The sequence below is a fragment of a genome, unplaced genomic scaffold, assembly GCF_019419815.1.
Source record: "Pyrus x bretschneideri cultivar Hongxiangsu unplaced genomic scaffold, Pyrus_bretschneideri_v1 Contig18, whole genome shotgun sequence".
Classification (NCBI taxonomy): Eukaryota; Viridiplantae; Streptophyta; class Magnoliopsida; order Rosales; family Rosaceae; genus Pyrus; species Pyrus x bretschneideri.
This window is the reverse complement of record NW_025999479.1, coordinates 1,291,770-1,309,386: the sequence shown is the minus strand read 5'-3', so window position 1 is coordinate 1,309,386 and position 17,617 is coordinate 1,291,770. Positions and strand designations below refer to the sequence as shown.

Sequence of the window (17,617 nt, the reverse complement as noted above, 5' to 3'; positions counted from 1 at the left end):
GCATGTGCATATGAAAATTACAAATAGTAAATCTTCAAATTATTCACTAGTGGAAAATTCAAACCACCACCACAATTTAGGGGCCAATTTTGAATTTCGGGAACCTTACAAAACATACCCCATTTTTTAATTTTGTTGTCCTTTGATTTTGTGTCTATTAAAGAAAACACAATACACCCAATTTTCTAATCCCTCAAACAAAAAAAATCCATACCACAGTCAAGCAATGAAACCTTCATTTTCCTGTTCCTACCCTTGCTCCCCTCCCACCTTCCTTCGAAAATCTTCTTGTTCTCATTCCCACTCTTGCTCACCTCCCCCGGACCAAAGACATAGGTTCATTCGAGCCGTATGAGCTTGAAACAATTGTAGGGAGGATTACTAAGCATGAGGAAAACCATGCGAAGAACATCACATCCTTGAAGCGGAAAATGAAAAGGGCTCGTCAACCTGTGGAGATTTTATCGGCAAAATAGATTGAAAAGTTCATGTTATCCGAAGTGTACAATGACGCATTGGGAGAGCAATATAAACAGGCTTTCGATTGGGACTCAGTAAAGGGTTTGAGATATTTCACCGCTATGCAATGAAAGTGGATGTCAACGGGAAGTGGGTGACCGTTGACTATAAGGCTCTTGTCATTGGGGCCATTAGCTAGGGATAATTTGAACTCTTTTGTGGGCCCTTCAAATTTTGTTATATTTTGACATTCCGCATGTGGTTTGTCATAAGAAGGACATTAATGTTTAATTAGTTCAATGTTATGTACATACTTTAATGGAATTCCGATATCATTTCCAATGTTGCTTTGTTTCATAAAATACAATAATTGTTAGTGGACATTTCATGGCCAAGACATGCACACAGCTTGCTGCATCATGAATCTTGAGAACTACTAATGCCAACACAAGGCCCTTAATTGCTAAGTAATAAAATAAAGATTACATACTGAATACTGAAACCATGCAATGGCAAAGTGTACTAAAATTACAATAACATAATAAGTACTACCAATGCAAACACAAGGCCCTTAATAGCTAAGTAATAAAATAAAGATTACCTACTGAATGCTGAAACCATGCAATGGCAAAGTGTACTAAAATTACAATTACATACTAAGTACTAAAATTACGATTTCAATGGTAACCCAATTGTTTGGTTATTACTTAAATAAATGGTGTCCACATAATCCTTCACACAACCTCTAATGAACTTGATGGCAAGCTTGAGTATGAAAAAACCTATGTTCCGAGGATGGATGCCGTCAATGTCCAAGCCGATGGATAAGTAGTCGGCAAATTTTAGTAAGAAAGCTCTGCAGTCCACCCCACCACAAAGAACAAGTCTAGGTTACAACGCAATGGATATTTAACACATTTACAATTAAGTTAGACATAAGTAGGAAAAGAATATACTCGCTGTTTTGCTGGCCGCACAATAGAAGAGCCAGAAAATTTTTCTTGGGTGGGCTAGCTAAAATTATTAGCATGTAATCATATGATATTTCTTTTACATGCATAAAATTATATAATAATCTACATAAAAGTAAGAACATGAGGTACTAATCCAAATGAGTTTATTAATTACTTTCCAACTAATTTTTACACAAATAAAACATGCATACAAAAAAGCAATAGAAAGAGAACAAATATTATCACTTTTGTTGATAACAAGTACCCAAAAGAGAAAAAAAAAAAAAAAAAAAAGATTAGGGGATACCAATTGAAGCAGTGCCGTAGATATCTGTAATGGAATTGAAATTTTTGTTATTATCAAAATTAATATTGTCGTCAAGCCCTTTTTAATAGTTATAAATACAAGAACCATGAAACATGAATTATTCCCAAAATCTTGAACCTTAATACACAAATTCAAGGACTTAAAAAAATTAACCTAACAATTGAATCAAGAAATAAGTTAAATGAAGAGATGAAGAACATACCTGGTGTTTAATTTCATTAGAAAATAATTTGATGGTGATTCATAGTTTTTCTTTTATTGGGAAAGCAACGCAACTTTGTGGAATAGGGTAGTGGGTTTTTTTGTTTTGAACGAATAGGGTAAAAAGCATGGAGAGTAGGAGAAACCTAATTATGTATGAATTTACCATTTTTACTTTTAGCCTAAAAATAATATATAAGGTAATAAATGTATTATTCGACCAAAAAAAAAGTATCATTTATAAATTAAGAAACACATTAACTATTAGTTTTGATAGGATTTGGGTGGGCTATTATACTTACGATAAGCAACAACAAACTCATATATAAACTATTATAGCTGCAATTTGTTAAAATCCTCCCTAGGCTACAACCCACTGTAGCCATGGGTGTAACTCCGCTAGTGTGGCCGCAGTTGATCCTTGACTGAATGTCAAGCAGTTTATTCATCATTTTCTGGGTTAGGTTCAAATTGTTTCGCGCACCCTGGAATCCCGTCACCTTTAGAAGTTTGGGTATTACGAAAGACATATGAGCAAGGTGTTTCTTTATTTTTGTCCACCTTGACCTTGAGAAATGTGAATCGTAAACCATGATGGTGCAACGTACAAGATGGACATTAGCCAACATCCACTAGTCGCCATTCACGTGACATGGGATGAATACTTCGTTGACATCATTCCATGCACGCGTCGCATTTGCATCAGCAGAGACGACCTTGATCAAGTGCCTCGAAGGTGTAAAATTGCAACTTCTTTTGCCTTTGCGTTTCCCTTGCCCTTAGCATTTGTTGCAGCAAGGTTCTCAAATTCTGGATATTCTTGTTTCATTTTTTCCTGCACCAATGCATTGCAACACAACTTAAGATTTTCTCACATAAAACAAAACCGAGGACATGTATGGCTATTTGTAAACGACAACGAATTCATATTAGGAACATAAATGAATGGAAAAGAGGGTATCAATAATAACATAACGTTCACCTAGAAACAAAAGTCAGTAGTTTCCACTGATCCCTGAAATCTCTAAGACGTTTGCTTCCTCAAAAAGTGAAGATCGATGTTGATGTGCTGAATCAAAGGTGAAATGCATTGTAAAAGGCAAAATTATACTCTTGTACTCACTTATAATGTGGTAAACAGAAATTAGCTACAAAATGAAGAACAAATACTTACATTGTTGTTCAGAGCATCCTCGGAATGGAAGAGTGCGGTAAAAAATGTAGAAATATCATAGAGACGGGCTATATGGCTCACTTCCAACAACATCGATATTGTCCCCAACTTGGTAATTACCACCTGCACAATCCGTCAGGTGTGGGGTTTTATCACAAAAGGTCTCGGTGTTAGTTAGAGTGGGGTTAGGATATTTAAACTATTACTTTTCTTTTTGTATGACCGATGTGGGATTCAACACGCCCCCTCACATGGGACCCAATTAGTGGGTCACAAATAGGAGATCCACACATCGACAACCACGTGGAGCCAAGAGGACTCACCCCACACGCAGGGCCAAGGGACCCACCATCATCGTGCGGGGTCAAGGGGACCCACCCGTCACATGGCAGTACAGTACAGGCCGCTCTCTGGCTCTGATACCATGTAGAAATATCAAAGAGACGGACCATACAGCCCTCTTCCAACAACACCAATATTGTCCCCAACTTGGTAATTACCACCTGCACAATCCGTCAGGTGTGGGGTTTTATCACAAAAGGCCTCGGTGTTAGTTAGAGTGGGGTTAAGATATTTAAACTATTACTTTTCTTTTTGTATGACCGATGTGGGATTCAACAAAAAATCCCGACCCACAGTAGCCAATGTGTATAAGTCAACTATATCGCTAACACAAAAAAATCACAAGTTGTTAGGGGTATATGGATACTCGTTCCATATTCAATTGTTTGAATGACCACCGAAAGCAAACTTACCTCGGTGAGCACGCCCAACGCATCACGATGTCAACAAAAACCACCACATCGGGGTCTGGGATGCACCGCATGGGATCCAGGGCAACAATAAAATCCTCGATGGCTCAACTATCGCCAAGTTTCCTTTTTTGTAGGATTGGAGACGGTTGACAGGGTGCATGAGTTGCATTCCTTTATGTTTCTGCAACATTCTCTTACCGAGAAGGGGCACAGAACCAAATGGACCGACGGCCTCGTCCACGTCAACAGCTTCATCAATATGACTACTATGCTCGCTGACCTCCATGTCTTCGTCTTCCTCTCTAAGATAGACAACTTGCCATTCTCCCAAGTCACCATCCAATCTAAATTCCAATATACACAAAAGTGATTGGGCGCCATCATTTCCTTTGCTAACCTCAATTATATCTGGTAAGACGACATCAAAAGCAGGAAAATTTGCATCGAGGGGCTATCGATTCAATTGTGTTTTTTCCAGAAGCCGACTTATGTTTGTTGGCAGAGGTATCTAGTTGAGGGGACAATGCGGTAAGATCTTGAAAACCCATGTCGTGGTCTTATGGAGGTGAAGGGGATTTTTCAAACTTTGCATCCTCAGGGACTTTTTCTATGTCCCGTGCTAACCCTACCAACTTATCAGGGCTCGGGGCCTTCTTAAACGATTGAGCGCTTGCGTCGCCTCGGCCAAGGCCATGTGGGCACACCACTCAGCCTCTAAATCCTCTAAAACTGTCCTAAATCAAACATCCACCATCAGTAAAAAATCTTCAAACCCTCGCTTAGGAACAAACTCATAATCCTGCATATAAAAAATAGTGATTTCATAACTCCACCAAAATCGATATTTGTTCCAAAACAGTACAAGCATCTAAATTGAAACTGCAATTTACGGATTTATGTACTCACCGCTAAACGGGACGAGGATGGCAACACTCCCTTGCCTTGGTGCCTCGTCTTCGCCTTCCCTTTAGGTTTGGATGAAGGAGTGGCCTCGGAGTCGTGATCAACATCCGCAAAATCTTTACTTTCGTCTTCCGATGTTGCATCCCTACAAGGCGAAACATTATCAAACATGATGTTCCAGTAAGCCGCCTTCTTTTCTTCCTTGGTGGGAGTAATCGGCTGGATAAGAAGCTGCATTCGACAAAATCGGTGTTGCGTAAGTACGAACAATCAATTGTTAATAAAAATTCAGTAAGTTTTTTAAAATTGGAACAAACACATACCGATTGTTGAGCAAAAAAACTCCTCTTCAACTTCTCATGGGACGGATTTAAGTTGGTGTCCCAAAGGCAATTCAAGGACAATAACTTAGGGTTCTCCGTCCGCACCCTCACATAGTTTTTGGTCTTCAAGTATAGCAAAGTTTCAAACAACTAGTTCTACAAAATTTAAAGTGATAATGTAAATAACTTGCAGTGAAAATGAATGCAAAAGTATGTTAAACTTATAAAAACATACGTAAACCCCCTTAAGCTATAGGTGTCCTGGATCGCAGCCCCTAGTTTGTCTACATTTTTTTCTTTTACAAACTTATGGCGGGCCAAAGCGGCCGCGGTTATGATTGGCATTAACAACTAGATTGATGCAAATCCCCTGGAATATGTCTCCCATTTTTCTTGATTATCTACCAACTTAAGCAGGTGGTAGTTAATGGATGAGTCCTTCTCCTTGCCCAAAACAACAAAGTGGATGAAGTACAGTAGACCTAGCTTGTAGAGATCGCCTTGGTTTTGGCACAAGTTGAATTGATCCTCCAATTGTTTCAGGGTTATCTTCTTCTTCTCCCTGAAATAAATCTCTCTAATACAACATTCATCTTCATTGTCTTTAAAAAGGAGGAAATCCTCCAAAACTGAGTCCACTCACCAAACAGAATGCACGGCTCCCAAAAGTCACAACACGTTCCCCAAAAAGGAAAAAGATAGAATCATCACTCACTGTATCCTTAATAGCCCTAAGGATAATGTAGTGGTTGAACTACCCAAACCAGTCAATGCGATCCACATCAACCAAATGACCGAAACAAGAATCCTTGAATTTCTTCAGGAAATCCCTTGAAAATCGTCTTCTAATATTACCCAAACACCTCGAGTTGTATGACAGACAGGAGATGGTAGTAGGAAACACCTCATCCGGTGGACACACAAGTTCTGACAGAGATGAAGATTTGACTTTTAACATGCAAGATTTTCAACATAAGCAAATCAAATTAATAAGATAAACATGCACACATGATATGTACAGTATATGCATATTGTCTGCCCCAATTGAATCAATTCATCAACCAAATATGCCCAACATCTAAACATGCATGGAAGATGCACATACTAGGCACAGAATATGCACATACTATGCATATAATATCTGCCAATTCATGAACAAAATTCAATCAATTATTTCCAGCAATATCAAAGGGATAAGCATAGAATATACATACAGTATGCACAAATTTAACCAATTCATGAACCAAATTCAAGCGTGTCCAACATAGAGACATGCACATATTATGCACACAATATACACGAATGATGAACAAATTTGAATTAACTAATTTCCAACAACATCTAAATCACACACACAGCGCAAATTAATATCGAACAACTTAATAGTACAAAACACTAAACTGCACCCAAAACCCAAAATTCCAAAAATTACAAAACCTAGGTCGACATTATAAAATTCATTTCAAACCATACCTTTTTCGATTTTACCATTGAAAATTTTTTAAAGGATGGATAACACTCTCGCCTAGGCTGAGAAATATATAGAACAGATTCCAAAGTTAGCGTCGGTCAAAAACTAGGGTGGAAAGGGTCGAGCCGTTTGGGGTTAGAGTTCTTAGAGCTAAGGGTTGGGCGCTAGAGATTTTCGAATAAGGAGGTGCAAATGCTAACTGGGTTTGACAAATTAACCCATTTATATACAAAGGCAATTAGGTCATTTCAAGGTGTAAGAAAAATCTTATTTCTGTTCTATTGTTGTGCATGGCTTGTGCATACTCTGTGCATATTCGAAAAATTCTAGTTCAGTCCTAAGATTAAGAAAATGGGTCATTCCTATCAATTTCCCTAAAAAAATATCATGATATATGTTTTTACTTAGTTCCACAAGAAATAAGAAACCCCATCAAAGTATCATTTTTAGTTTTCTTTTTAATGGAGTATGATTCTCTCCCCTCCAAATTTCTCTCCCCTTGGGTCCCCTCCTATTTGAACAGTCACGATTAAGCAATGTCAACATCTTTGTTGACTTCTTTCTAGAGAGAGAAACAAAGAGGAAAGTGAGAGAGGAGGGAACTGGAAGGAAGGGATTAGGAGGGCAAAGAATCCTACTCCTTTTTAGTACAACAATATATTTACGCTAAGTGGGTAGGGGAATAAATTGGTTGCAAACTAACCATTATTGAGATTCAACACAGAGACATCTCACTTATAAGTGAAGACCGTTGTACCAAGTCTCTATTTCTTTTTGGAATAAATTGGTTGCAAACTCACCATTCCCAAGATTCGACGCTGAGACATCTCACTTATAAGTGAAGACCGTTGTCCTTAAGTTTCTATTTCTTTGTTTCTTTGTTTTGTTAATTGAGTTAGTTGAACTTGGCCCTCCAAATACATGCTTCACAAGAGTTGTCGGAGTTTGAATGACCAAGCCGACCTCAAGCCTACCTTGAGCTGTCTTGTAAAAAATTTTGAGTTGTTCACGAGCTTTACAAGCCAAACATACTAATGTTCAAACGTTATAATAAGTTTACAGTCTAAAACGAGTTTAACTTATTTTTGTGAAAAAAAAAAAAAAAAATCATAAACTTAATTTAACTGGTAACCAAATTGCCCGTTTACTCCAAATATTCTAAACATGCATTCAATATCCCCTACACTTTTAAATTTGAATCAAATTATTGGATCAAATATTCATTAACTTAAAAAATGAGACAAGAACTGTACTTCAAAAACACATCGGATTATCAAATCGAATTAGCGAGAAAAAGGAGAAACAATTGCAAGCACCATTTTTGACATGCTCTAAATTTCCAAGTGCAGTAACGTTCAAATCAACAATAAAAAGGCTGCATTGTTAGAGAGACAAAAAGCCGAAAGATTTTCCTTTGCATTTACATCTCATATTTACAAAATAATGCCCTCTAACCTCTTCTACAAAATTCTTAACCAACCATTCCCCGCTACCATCTTCTCCAGATCCTAACTATAATAACTGAAATCGATCATATACACGCTGTATATTTATAAATCCAACTGCAGAAATTGGAAGTAACTTATCTTCTATATTTCTTCCGTCCCTTCCCCTCTTCCTACTTTTTCTTCCTTGTCACAACCATCTGTGGCTGTCGCTTAGGCAGCAGCAATTGATCGGTTGCTGATTACCTCAAGGATCACTAGAAGGGGAGACGAGAACACAAACTAAAAAGCAAAGACTACAAAGCAATGTTTCAACCTGTCTTCTCATTGATCCGGACAACGTCCATGACTCTTGCATTGCAAAAAAAGCACCTGTGGCAATTCAAAAGATGCCTGGTTATGCAGCCATAACATGACCTGTGGGAACAAGGTGAAAACTGAGCATCTGCTTCACGGGCATAACAGATGCAGCACATGCCATCATCCCCATCCGTTTCTCCCTCGCATATTGTATTTTCTTGTGATTGGCTCCGGCTGAGGAGGCTCAGAAAATTCTCTAGCTGGGCAAGTTTTACAAGATAAGCATCGCCTCTAAAGGTTCCAGCCTGAAAAATAAACAAACTACAGTATAAACAAGGACAGCAAACACGAAAGATTTGCAGACAATCCAATGTAGAGCTTTAATCGTGGTTATTGATGTTCAATTGTAAACAAGATAGGACCAGTGATAAAACCAGATTGACAAATAGTATGATATTTCAGTCTCTCTCATATCATCACAAGCAGTCAACATTACACATGAAATGAACTTGCTTCCAAGGAGCAGAAAAAAAGGAGTTTAAAGAAGAATTTGTTTTTTGTTAGAGAGAGAGAGAGAGGAGCAAACCCAGTTGTAATCCAATAGGTACTGGAATCTGCATTGAAAACTGTCAAGGCAACCCATGCTTGCAAAGATGCTCACAACATCATTGTGCTCCCTGCATTCCATATGCTCACCGGCATTTAACAAGTTTAAGATAATTCCTACAAGAGGTGCCAATATCATCCCTCGGTTTACTTTTTCTGAAGATTGACCATGTCGTCTCAGCAACCTGCCAAAAAATCCATAAATGTTAAGGTAGCTAAGTAAACAGACCAGGTTCACATTATCAAAGACAAGATCATGAGAACCAACAATGGGAAAGGTAGACCAAGCTACAAAAGTTTAAAATTAACAATGAAAATTCCAAATAAATCTGAAAACCATTAGGAATCATATAAGGAAATGAAGCTCATGAAACAGTTTGCAATAAATACCAATCCCCTTACATGAATATGCGTCCTTTACAGTACAATGCAGCATGTCAGTTACAGCACAATCATTCATATCAAATAAAAAAGGAGACAAAAAAGATAAATGAGGAAAAGAAAACACTGTGAAAGATAGAGGAGGACTTTGTTTGCACTCTAGAATTTTATTGCATGCCTTAATGTGAGGGCATAAAGAAGTGTGAGACTTCATTTTTGGAGTGCATATATCATCTCAGAAGATAAAATGGAAAGCAATAGTAGAGTGCATTTGAAAGCATAGAATCTTACAAGTCAAAAAACTCAGCATCTTCTGCTGAAGTTATGTGGTTCAGAATAAAGACAATCAACTCGGTCAACCTTCGAAGGTTTGTTTCAGCTCCAAACAGAAATGCTTGAGGTATCGCGTGGGTACAGAACTCCAAAAGCCTTGCAAGATTACATGAAAGATCAAATATGACACTGCATTTCTTTTGCTGGAACTCTAATACCTGCAAAAAAAAATTTCTCAAATTACAAAAGAAGTCTGAAGGGTAAATACGAAAGACTGGAACATAAAATAGCCAAGTCAAACTGGTCAAATATTAGGCCATTTATTTCCATTATTATCTCATTATCCAAAACCAAAACTAGAACATTATTCTATTTTGCTATTAAGAAAAATAAACCAAAGTTCAGACAAGGTCCAAATTAAAAAAGCATATTGATTGTACATATTTTATCCAAATAAGGGGGTCTCAAACAGAAGTAACTTAAAATATTAAGTAAGCTTTAACAAATGTGCCCTCGTTATTTATTCTGCCCAAAGAGATTTGATTATTTAGTAAGAAACATATTTGGTTCTGCTTTCAAGAAATTTTGGAAACCGAGTTACAGTTCAGAGGTTATCTTTTTTATCTTCCAAAAACTACTATAGACATGAAGAAAAAAATTCACTCTTTATTCTGCCCAGTTATTTCTTCACTTATAATGTGTACAAACAAGAAAGCACTTCCCCCTTTCAGTACTCATCTGCCCTATCAACCCACATCAAGGCTTTGAGTGGCCTTGTGGTTGTGGGCATCGTGCCCATGGTCTTGAGTAATCTCTTCCCTTCAGGATTTGTTCCAGTAAAGAGTACTCCATACCAAGGCTCCACCAGAGGATTTGTGCGAGTTGAGGGTTTGGATTGCCCAAATACATGGCTAGGGTTTGTCGATAAGGCATTGGATCTAGGCAGAGACGAATTCGCATGCCAGTCCAAGTTAGACAAAGACAGACTTGCTTCACTTAATTTGTTATGGGCCTTTAATTACGTTGTATTACCCATCTTCAGAACTGGATTTTTCACTACACTTTTTTTTACAGCAACTAAAAGCACAAAAAAAGTATTCTTTAATATAAATTCCTAGCATCATGCACAGAAATTGTAGTAGACAATAATTTCTAATGCTAAGGATGCTTTGAATTCATGTTTTCATTTAGTGGTCATTTCCAAATACGTTTTCACTTTATGAAAAAGGTTTCAGAAAATACAAAACTGGTTCTAAGTTACAGCTTCCATACAGCAGTTCATTCAAAAACACCAAAACTGATTTCCATTTCCATTCCTCAAACGTCCAAATAAGTTTGAAAGTTTTCTGTAAACTCCACCAAACAAGCCCTGAGACATGTAAAAATTTTCCTTCAATGTGTGTATACCTATATATAATACCGCATGAAACTCTTTCTTCTCAAAAGGACCAAGGTGTTTAAGCTTAGAGATATATATCCAGAAAACAGAGATAAAACCAAGTAAAACATATAACGATGATGATAATAATTATTATTATTAAAATAACAACAATATTTATCCATACCTGGTACTTCTCTTGCATTTCTCTGACAGAAACTGAGAATTCAGTCATTGTCCAGCTGAGAGTGTTAAATAGGCGATTGAGAAAAGCTGAGAACAATTCCTCATCATTGATACATGTTTCTCCTAACAATCTCTACATGGATTAAGAGGTAAAAGAAAAATCAGAAACTATTCGGTTGTATTAAAGTATAGGATAAAAATCCTAAAGCGCCAATGGACATTCACCTGGAAGACAACAGATGAAGATGACGATTCTCCATGCCTTGAAGAACCAAAGCCAGATCCCTTGCACAAACGCAGAAGAATGTTCGTCACAGGAATCCAGGATCTATTATCAAATGCTGACAGCAATGCCTTAGGCATCCTTTGGGTGGCTGCTTCATTACTCTCAAAAACAGACAAATACTCTTTGTACTGTACCAAGACTGAGATTGATTGGAGAAGCAGATCCCTAAGATCTGCACTCGATATTCGAGGATCGTTGAAGTGCGTGACCACAAAAGTGACCTGGGAAACAAGACGCTCAAAAATCTAGGGAAAACAAACAATCCAAAAGAAATAACTCATAATCTTCATTAAGTCCTGTCAGGCCATGTTTTGGCCTGTCAATGACTGGATCCAAATTTCAGAGGATCTACTATTTGTTGAGATGAAAAAATTATACGAACAATGTGTGATTACAAATTATATGAACCAAAACAAACGTGCGGAAAATCACATAAGACATTGTTTTCCTTCATAGGCATGCTTAAATATTGAATTTATGAGATAATATTGTTCAGGTAAATCAAAATATAAATTATCTCGATGCTCAACTATCATATCTAAACCAAATAATTTATCGTTGTCAAATCCATGAGGCCTACATTTTGTATATTTCATTATACCCCAAGCAGAGCAGAGCATAAAATAGTAAGTAGGAAAGACAACGTTAAAAGAATAAACATACAAATGAAGCAAGGCCTTGCTTGATAAATATCGATGAAGGTACAAATGGAGGATCACTTTTGCGCAATACATGGAAGCAATCGACCTGCAAGGAAATAGAAGAGTAATGAATAATTCCAAATATAGTGCTTCGGAAGAACTGGCACAAAAGCTCATTGCAATTTGCAGCTAAATCCAGTATATCCACAAACTTTAACAAGCAGATAAACTTTTTTCTCTCTTTTTTAGATTTGTCACATATCAAAAATCAGAGGTTGACTTATTTGTAGAAAATTAAAAACTTGCTGTCTCAGAATATTCCCTAGCAGTTGTATCCGAATGTAATTCCAGAACTACTCTAAGGGTGAGCACATACTGCATCCACCTGATACTCTTCTTGAGAGTTTCAGTAACATGCAAATGTCACCATCAAAGAAACATTGAATGATATAATTTAAAAAATAAACTGATGAAACGGTTATCCTTATTACATGCAATAAAACAAGTGCAAACACCAAAGTCTGCTTATTACAAAAACAAGGGGAAAACACAAATATTCTCCTATCAGGAAGGAAAACACAAGCATTCATACTCAAAAGCAAGCTCACGTAATTTTATGACGACAATTCATTGCATATCAAACTGTGTTATGTTCAATTAAAAAAGAGTTAACTTACAAGAGCTTCCAGATAATATTCAGGGATATAAAGGAACAGTAGATCAACTTTGCTAAGAACCAAAAGCAACTGGACGGTCCATATGCATGTTGCATACATTCCTCTTTGCTTCCATCGAGAAAATAGAGAAATACGGTACCTGCAAGGCATGACAGAGTGACGAAAGGAAACAGATGTAGGTAAATGTGTGCAAATAACTACTATATGTATAATATTTTCGGGTGCATAATAAATTGCATAAATTAAATGACTTGTTTAGTTGTCCTTTTATCAGAGATCATTCTCAAGACTCCACTGAGCAGTATACCTATAAATATGGTTAAATTAAACTAACAAATAGTGCTATGTATATTAAACAGAAAAATGGGGGGCAAAATTCAGTTAAATCTTCTGAACACTTGGAGGCAAGAAAATTGATGAAACAGTCATACAAATTATGGAAACAAGCTAATCTTCAAGGTCATCTTACCAAGCACATTGTCTGACACAATCAATAACTTCTTCTCTATAACCATTACGAGCTTCTTTCAAATGCTTTAATTGCTCACTGCTAGTTTTTTCTCTTAATTGTTTATCAGCTTCTTCCATGAGGGATATTGACTGCGACTGGTGAGACATGTAATACGATGCCTGCAACCAGGAGTTTCAATAATTCAGAAATCTCATAGCAATCAGGATACAAGCGGACACAAATGTGCACAACAAGGGGGATACAAACAGGATAGCAGCTTTTTCCTTGAGGCATTTAAGATTAATCAGCAAGAATACAATGATCATTATTGATAAATAAAAGCTCACAACAAAATAGCACAATAAAAGAATGAGAAATAGAAGACCACAATTAAATCAAGAAAGGATAAAACCAGACAACAGTTTACCATTCAAATCAACAAATAGAAGATCAAAATTCCTGCGTTTTAGCCTTAACAAATTTTCATCTTTTTAAGAATATTAAAGCCAACCACAATCAGACTGATATTGAGCACGTTAGGTTAAGGATAACAAAAACATTTATCAGCAAAATTCTGTATTCTGTAAAGACGAACAATCATACCCCATTATCTCCCTACCTGCTTAAAATTTGGTGCAAGACCTATATGATACAACAGCAGCAAAACGTCTAGAAGTTCTTCTTCTCTGAGTGTAGCTGAAGATATATTACTTTCCCTTTGTACAAACTTCATATGCTGCACTGGGCGATAACTAAATTCAGATTCAGATTGATAACTAGAACTAGGTTTATCTTCTATTTCATCATTCAAACTTCCAGTACTGCATTCTGTAGCAACATGGGCAGATCTCTCTGGAATGGAACTGCAATGGACACGAGAACCTTTGGCTGTGTGTCGAATTGGATACTTCGAGATTCTTGTAAAATCATCATTGTAGCACGAGCAACAACATGGCTTTTTTGTAGTTGAATGAGTCACTCTGGTTTCTTCATCATCCATACAGCCTTCCTCCCACCGAATTAGTTCTGTTTCCTCATCATATGCCTGGTATGATTTTGAAAGATGACTAAACAACCCTCCAAGCCTAGAACTGTCATTTCGATGAGGATCATTTCTAAGAAATAGACCTACAGGAAAGCTTCGGTGACCACCCCTATGAAGAAAACCAACATCAGGGCCATTTTCAGTGCCTTTCAACCAGCCGCAAATATCCCCCATGCCAAACCCTTCGGATAAGAAATGAAGTATGACTGTGTACAAAGAAACAAGAACAGAATTGCTTGAAACTCCAGGAGGTGGAAGATTGCGGTCGGACCCTCTATTCTTTATTAAAAGGTTCTGTAAAAAAGTTCTGAACACTGAACCAGGAAACTGGGGAGGTGTCACAGGTGGTATAAACTGTATGACCAAGTGACAGAGATCCCTATGCTTCTCCTCAATCTGCGAATAATAATATGTATTGTCAGCTAAAAATTAGTGTGGAAGTGCACAATGTGAACGTTCCCCATAATAAGCTCTAAATAACTACGATCAAGGAAAACCCCAATAAAACAAGCTGCGTATGTTATATATTGTTCATTATGCCTTTACCTTTAATTAAAAAAAAGCAAGAAACATATCATGCACCATAAATTTCAAAAAAATCAAATATATTATAAAAAGTTTCATGGGATTACTGTAGAATCCTACTCATAGTTTCAAATGGATCTTATATGTATGTTTCCTGGTAGAAATAATAGAAAGACATTTATGTGTACTGACAATGTAAATGATTTAAAATTTTATTGAACACTAAACTAACTTATATACGTGACTTGACCTAATTGAAATCATCCACGGGGGAAATTGTGAAATTCATAATACTTCGTGCTCAATCACTCTAACAAATGTTTCCATATACTTCCACTCTAGTTTATCATGATTAATATTTTCCAAAAGATTCATCACTTAGCCCAAATTTCATGTTCTCAATACAACATGGACAATACAAACAAGATAAATTCAACAATGGCATCGAATAAAATCAAGCTCTTTAGCTCAATATGTTATTACCTTACTGACAGCTTCAGATAAAGCTCTAGTTGTCAACAACATGCTACTTTCATATGACACATCCTCACTTGAACCCGGCCAAGAAACAGATGGTATCATGGATTCAAGGTCATGCTTGTTTGGATTCTTCCGTGACAGAAAACCTTCAAAAAGGAATTCAAAATCAGGTGATTTCCACCAAAGCACCATAAGTTCTTGTCGTCGCAGGATGTGGCATGCCAGCGCAAGGTATGGGTACGACCCTGAACATGGGCAGTCTTTTAGAACCAGCGGAGCTGTTTTGCAACCACAAGCCAAGGCATTTATGAAATGTTCAAACAACAAATGTGATCCTTCAAATTCTAGAAAGACATCAAGAACTCTATCTAAACTCGAATAATCATGTGGAATCTGCAACCCGAACACTTCCATCATGAATGATAGAAATGGACCCCAGGCAATGTACTCTCTGCTCCACACATCTGCTCCAAGTACTGAGAAAAATTCCTCACATATGCCATGAGAAACAGGATAAAAAAGTTCTTCATGTGAAACAAACCGCTTCAGTCTCCTCAACTTCTGAACAGAAGAGTGATTTGCCTGCTCCACAGAGTGCATACCCAACAGCCTTGACAAGCAATACAGCAACTGAGTAGCAAACGGAACCAAGGATGGAGGTGCTTGAAGGGGGAAGTAGCCTTCAATGGGGAATCTAAAGGGGCGGGCCCCAAAATTTAATTCACATTTTTCGCCCTGAGAAAGAGAAACTGCAGGATAATATCCAGATCCTGGTCCCATCTTACGAATGCCATGAAATGCGGGCCCAAGTGAGACACCATTTCTGTAGAATGATATTTCATTACAATCCAAATCTATGCAGCAGCCAATGGCATCACCAACAACCCATGACTGACCATAAGGCTCAGCTTCCTTGTTCCATTTTCTAACCCTCCTCCCATCAAATGCATATGAATCGTCAGCATCACCTACACCCTTATGGTCAGTGAAAGGGCAAGAAACAGTTGCCCAACCAAGCTGCTGAATACCTGAAGTTTCTAGAATAACTTCATACATCCATTTACCTTTCCACACAAAAGCATTAGCCCTGGCACTGCTGAACATTGCCAAGCTCTCTACAAGCAAAGGTGGCTTCATAACTCTAATATCACCACGAATACTGGATTCATCAAGACCAATGATGTGGGGCGCACAGCCATCTCCAGAAATACAAACTCCATCTCTGTTTCCAAACACACTTGAACTTGCATGCAATTTAGAGAATTCACTCTGTATCAAACATCGAACTAGATTGCTGTCAATTGGACTGGCCAGCGACCCAACAGATTTATTAGGGAGACCAAGAACATACTCTAAGGTACGCTCCACCGATTGATGGCCAAAATCATCACAATTTGAAACAAGATGGGTTTTCAACGAGTTCTCTTTACTGCCTTCGCCATTCAATAACACGGCTAGACCAGAAGAAAGCCCACCAATTCGTAGGCCGTCTTCTGCCATTCTGAACAAGGACAAGCAATATATGCCCAATTCTAACTCTTATCTTCGTTCAAACTCGAACGCTCCTTACGAAAATCCAGTTATCTCCAAAACCGATCCATCCAAACAAAACTCAGACGCCCTTCAAATCACAACCACGACCTGAAAGTTCACGGTTTTAACACATACAACTAAGTTTCAGAAACAATCCACACAACTTGTTTTGTTTGGTGGGCACATTGAAAACACAAAAATAAGTTCAGCACAATTGATGGGCAAAGTTAACCAACATTTTTACATTTCCCAGCCCCTTCCCCGCCCTCAATTTTCTCGGGAACCAAACAGGGATCAAAAGAAAGATGATATGGAACAAAATTCGAAATTAATCAAAAAATTGAACAAAAGAATACATCAATGTCCAAAACTTTCAGCGCTCAAACAATGAAATTGCAGATAAAATTGAGAAATGATGAAGATGAACTCACAGGTCCTGTCGTTTTGACAGTAGAAAGCGGCTAGGGTTTTGCAGCAGCCATTAAAATTAAGCACCGTCCATAACCTACGTGCGACAGAGAGGAGAGACGGGGGAGAAGAGACGAGGACAAAAATGGAATTCTGAAGTTTATCGCCCAAAGGTCCGGGGGAAGGGAGAGACAGGACAGACAAAGCAAAATACGAAAGAAGAAGCGGCTGCTGCTTCAACCCCACGCACGCTGACCTCCAAGCCCTAGGGATGGTTTGACCGACACGTGTCGAGCACTTGCCATAGTAACCGGTAAATGTACTTGGTTTTTATTTGAAAATTTTTATTTAAATCCATCTAACCTCTTTATACATAAATTTTAAATTTTAAATGTTAATTTTATATTTTACCGTATTTCATAATTACTATTGAGT

General features: G+C 37.6%; 1 protein-coding gene across 2 annotated transcripts; it reads right to left on the bottom strand.

Annotated features, from left to right (window-relative positions):
* Positions 1 to 7,957: 7,957 nt before the first annotated feature.
* LOC103934790 (E3 ubiquitin-protein ligase RKP) lies at positions 7,958 to 17,406 on the bottom strand. 2 transcript variants are annotated; one of them, XM_009344542.3, is made up of 11 exons: positions 17,206 to 17,404; positions 15,245 to 16,882; positions 13,811 to 14,632; positions 13,210 to 13,370; positions 12,741 to 12,879; positions 12,086 to 12,169; positions 11,362 to 11,643; positions 11,138 to 11,269; positions 9,591 to 9,790; positions 8,899 to 9,103; positions 7,958 to 8,617 (listed from the first exon to the last, which is right to left on the bottom strand). In XM_009344542.3, exons 2-11 carry the CDS (start codon positions 16,739 to 16,741, stop codon positions 8,324 to 8,326), a joined length of 3,816 nt encoding a protein of 1,271 aa, XP_009342817.1. In that variant the 5' UTR covers positions 16,742 to 16,882; positions 17,206 to 17,404; the 3' UTR covers positions 7,958 to 8,323. The 2 variants fall into 2 exon arrangements, with proteins under 2 accessions (XP_009342817.1, XP_048437857.1); XM_048581900.1 differs by lacking the exons at positions 7,958 to 8,617; positions 8,899 to 9,103; positions 9,591 to 9,790 and adding an exon at positions 9,846 to 10,941 and having other exon boundaries at positions 17,206 to 17,406.
* Between the last annotated feature and the right edge of the window lie 211 nt (positions 17,407 to 17,617).

What these genes read in the sequence shown, in the direction of transcription:
- LOC103934790 (XM_009344542.3), bottom strand. Translation starts at nt 16,741, where the DNA reads ATGGCAGAAGACGGCCTACGAATTGGTGGGCTTTCTTCTGGTCTAGCC. An exon ending in TTGCACCAAATTTTAAGCAG is followed by an intron (nt 13,371 to 13,810) that starts GTAGGGAGATAA and finishes TCCTGGTTGCAG; the next exon opens with GCATCGTATTACATGTCTCA. An exon ending in TGTGTCAGACAATGTGCTTG is followed by an intron (nt 12,880 to 13,209) that starts GTAAGATGACCT and finishes CATGCCTTGCAG; the next exon opens with GTACCGTATTTCTCTATTTT.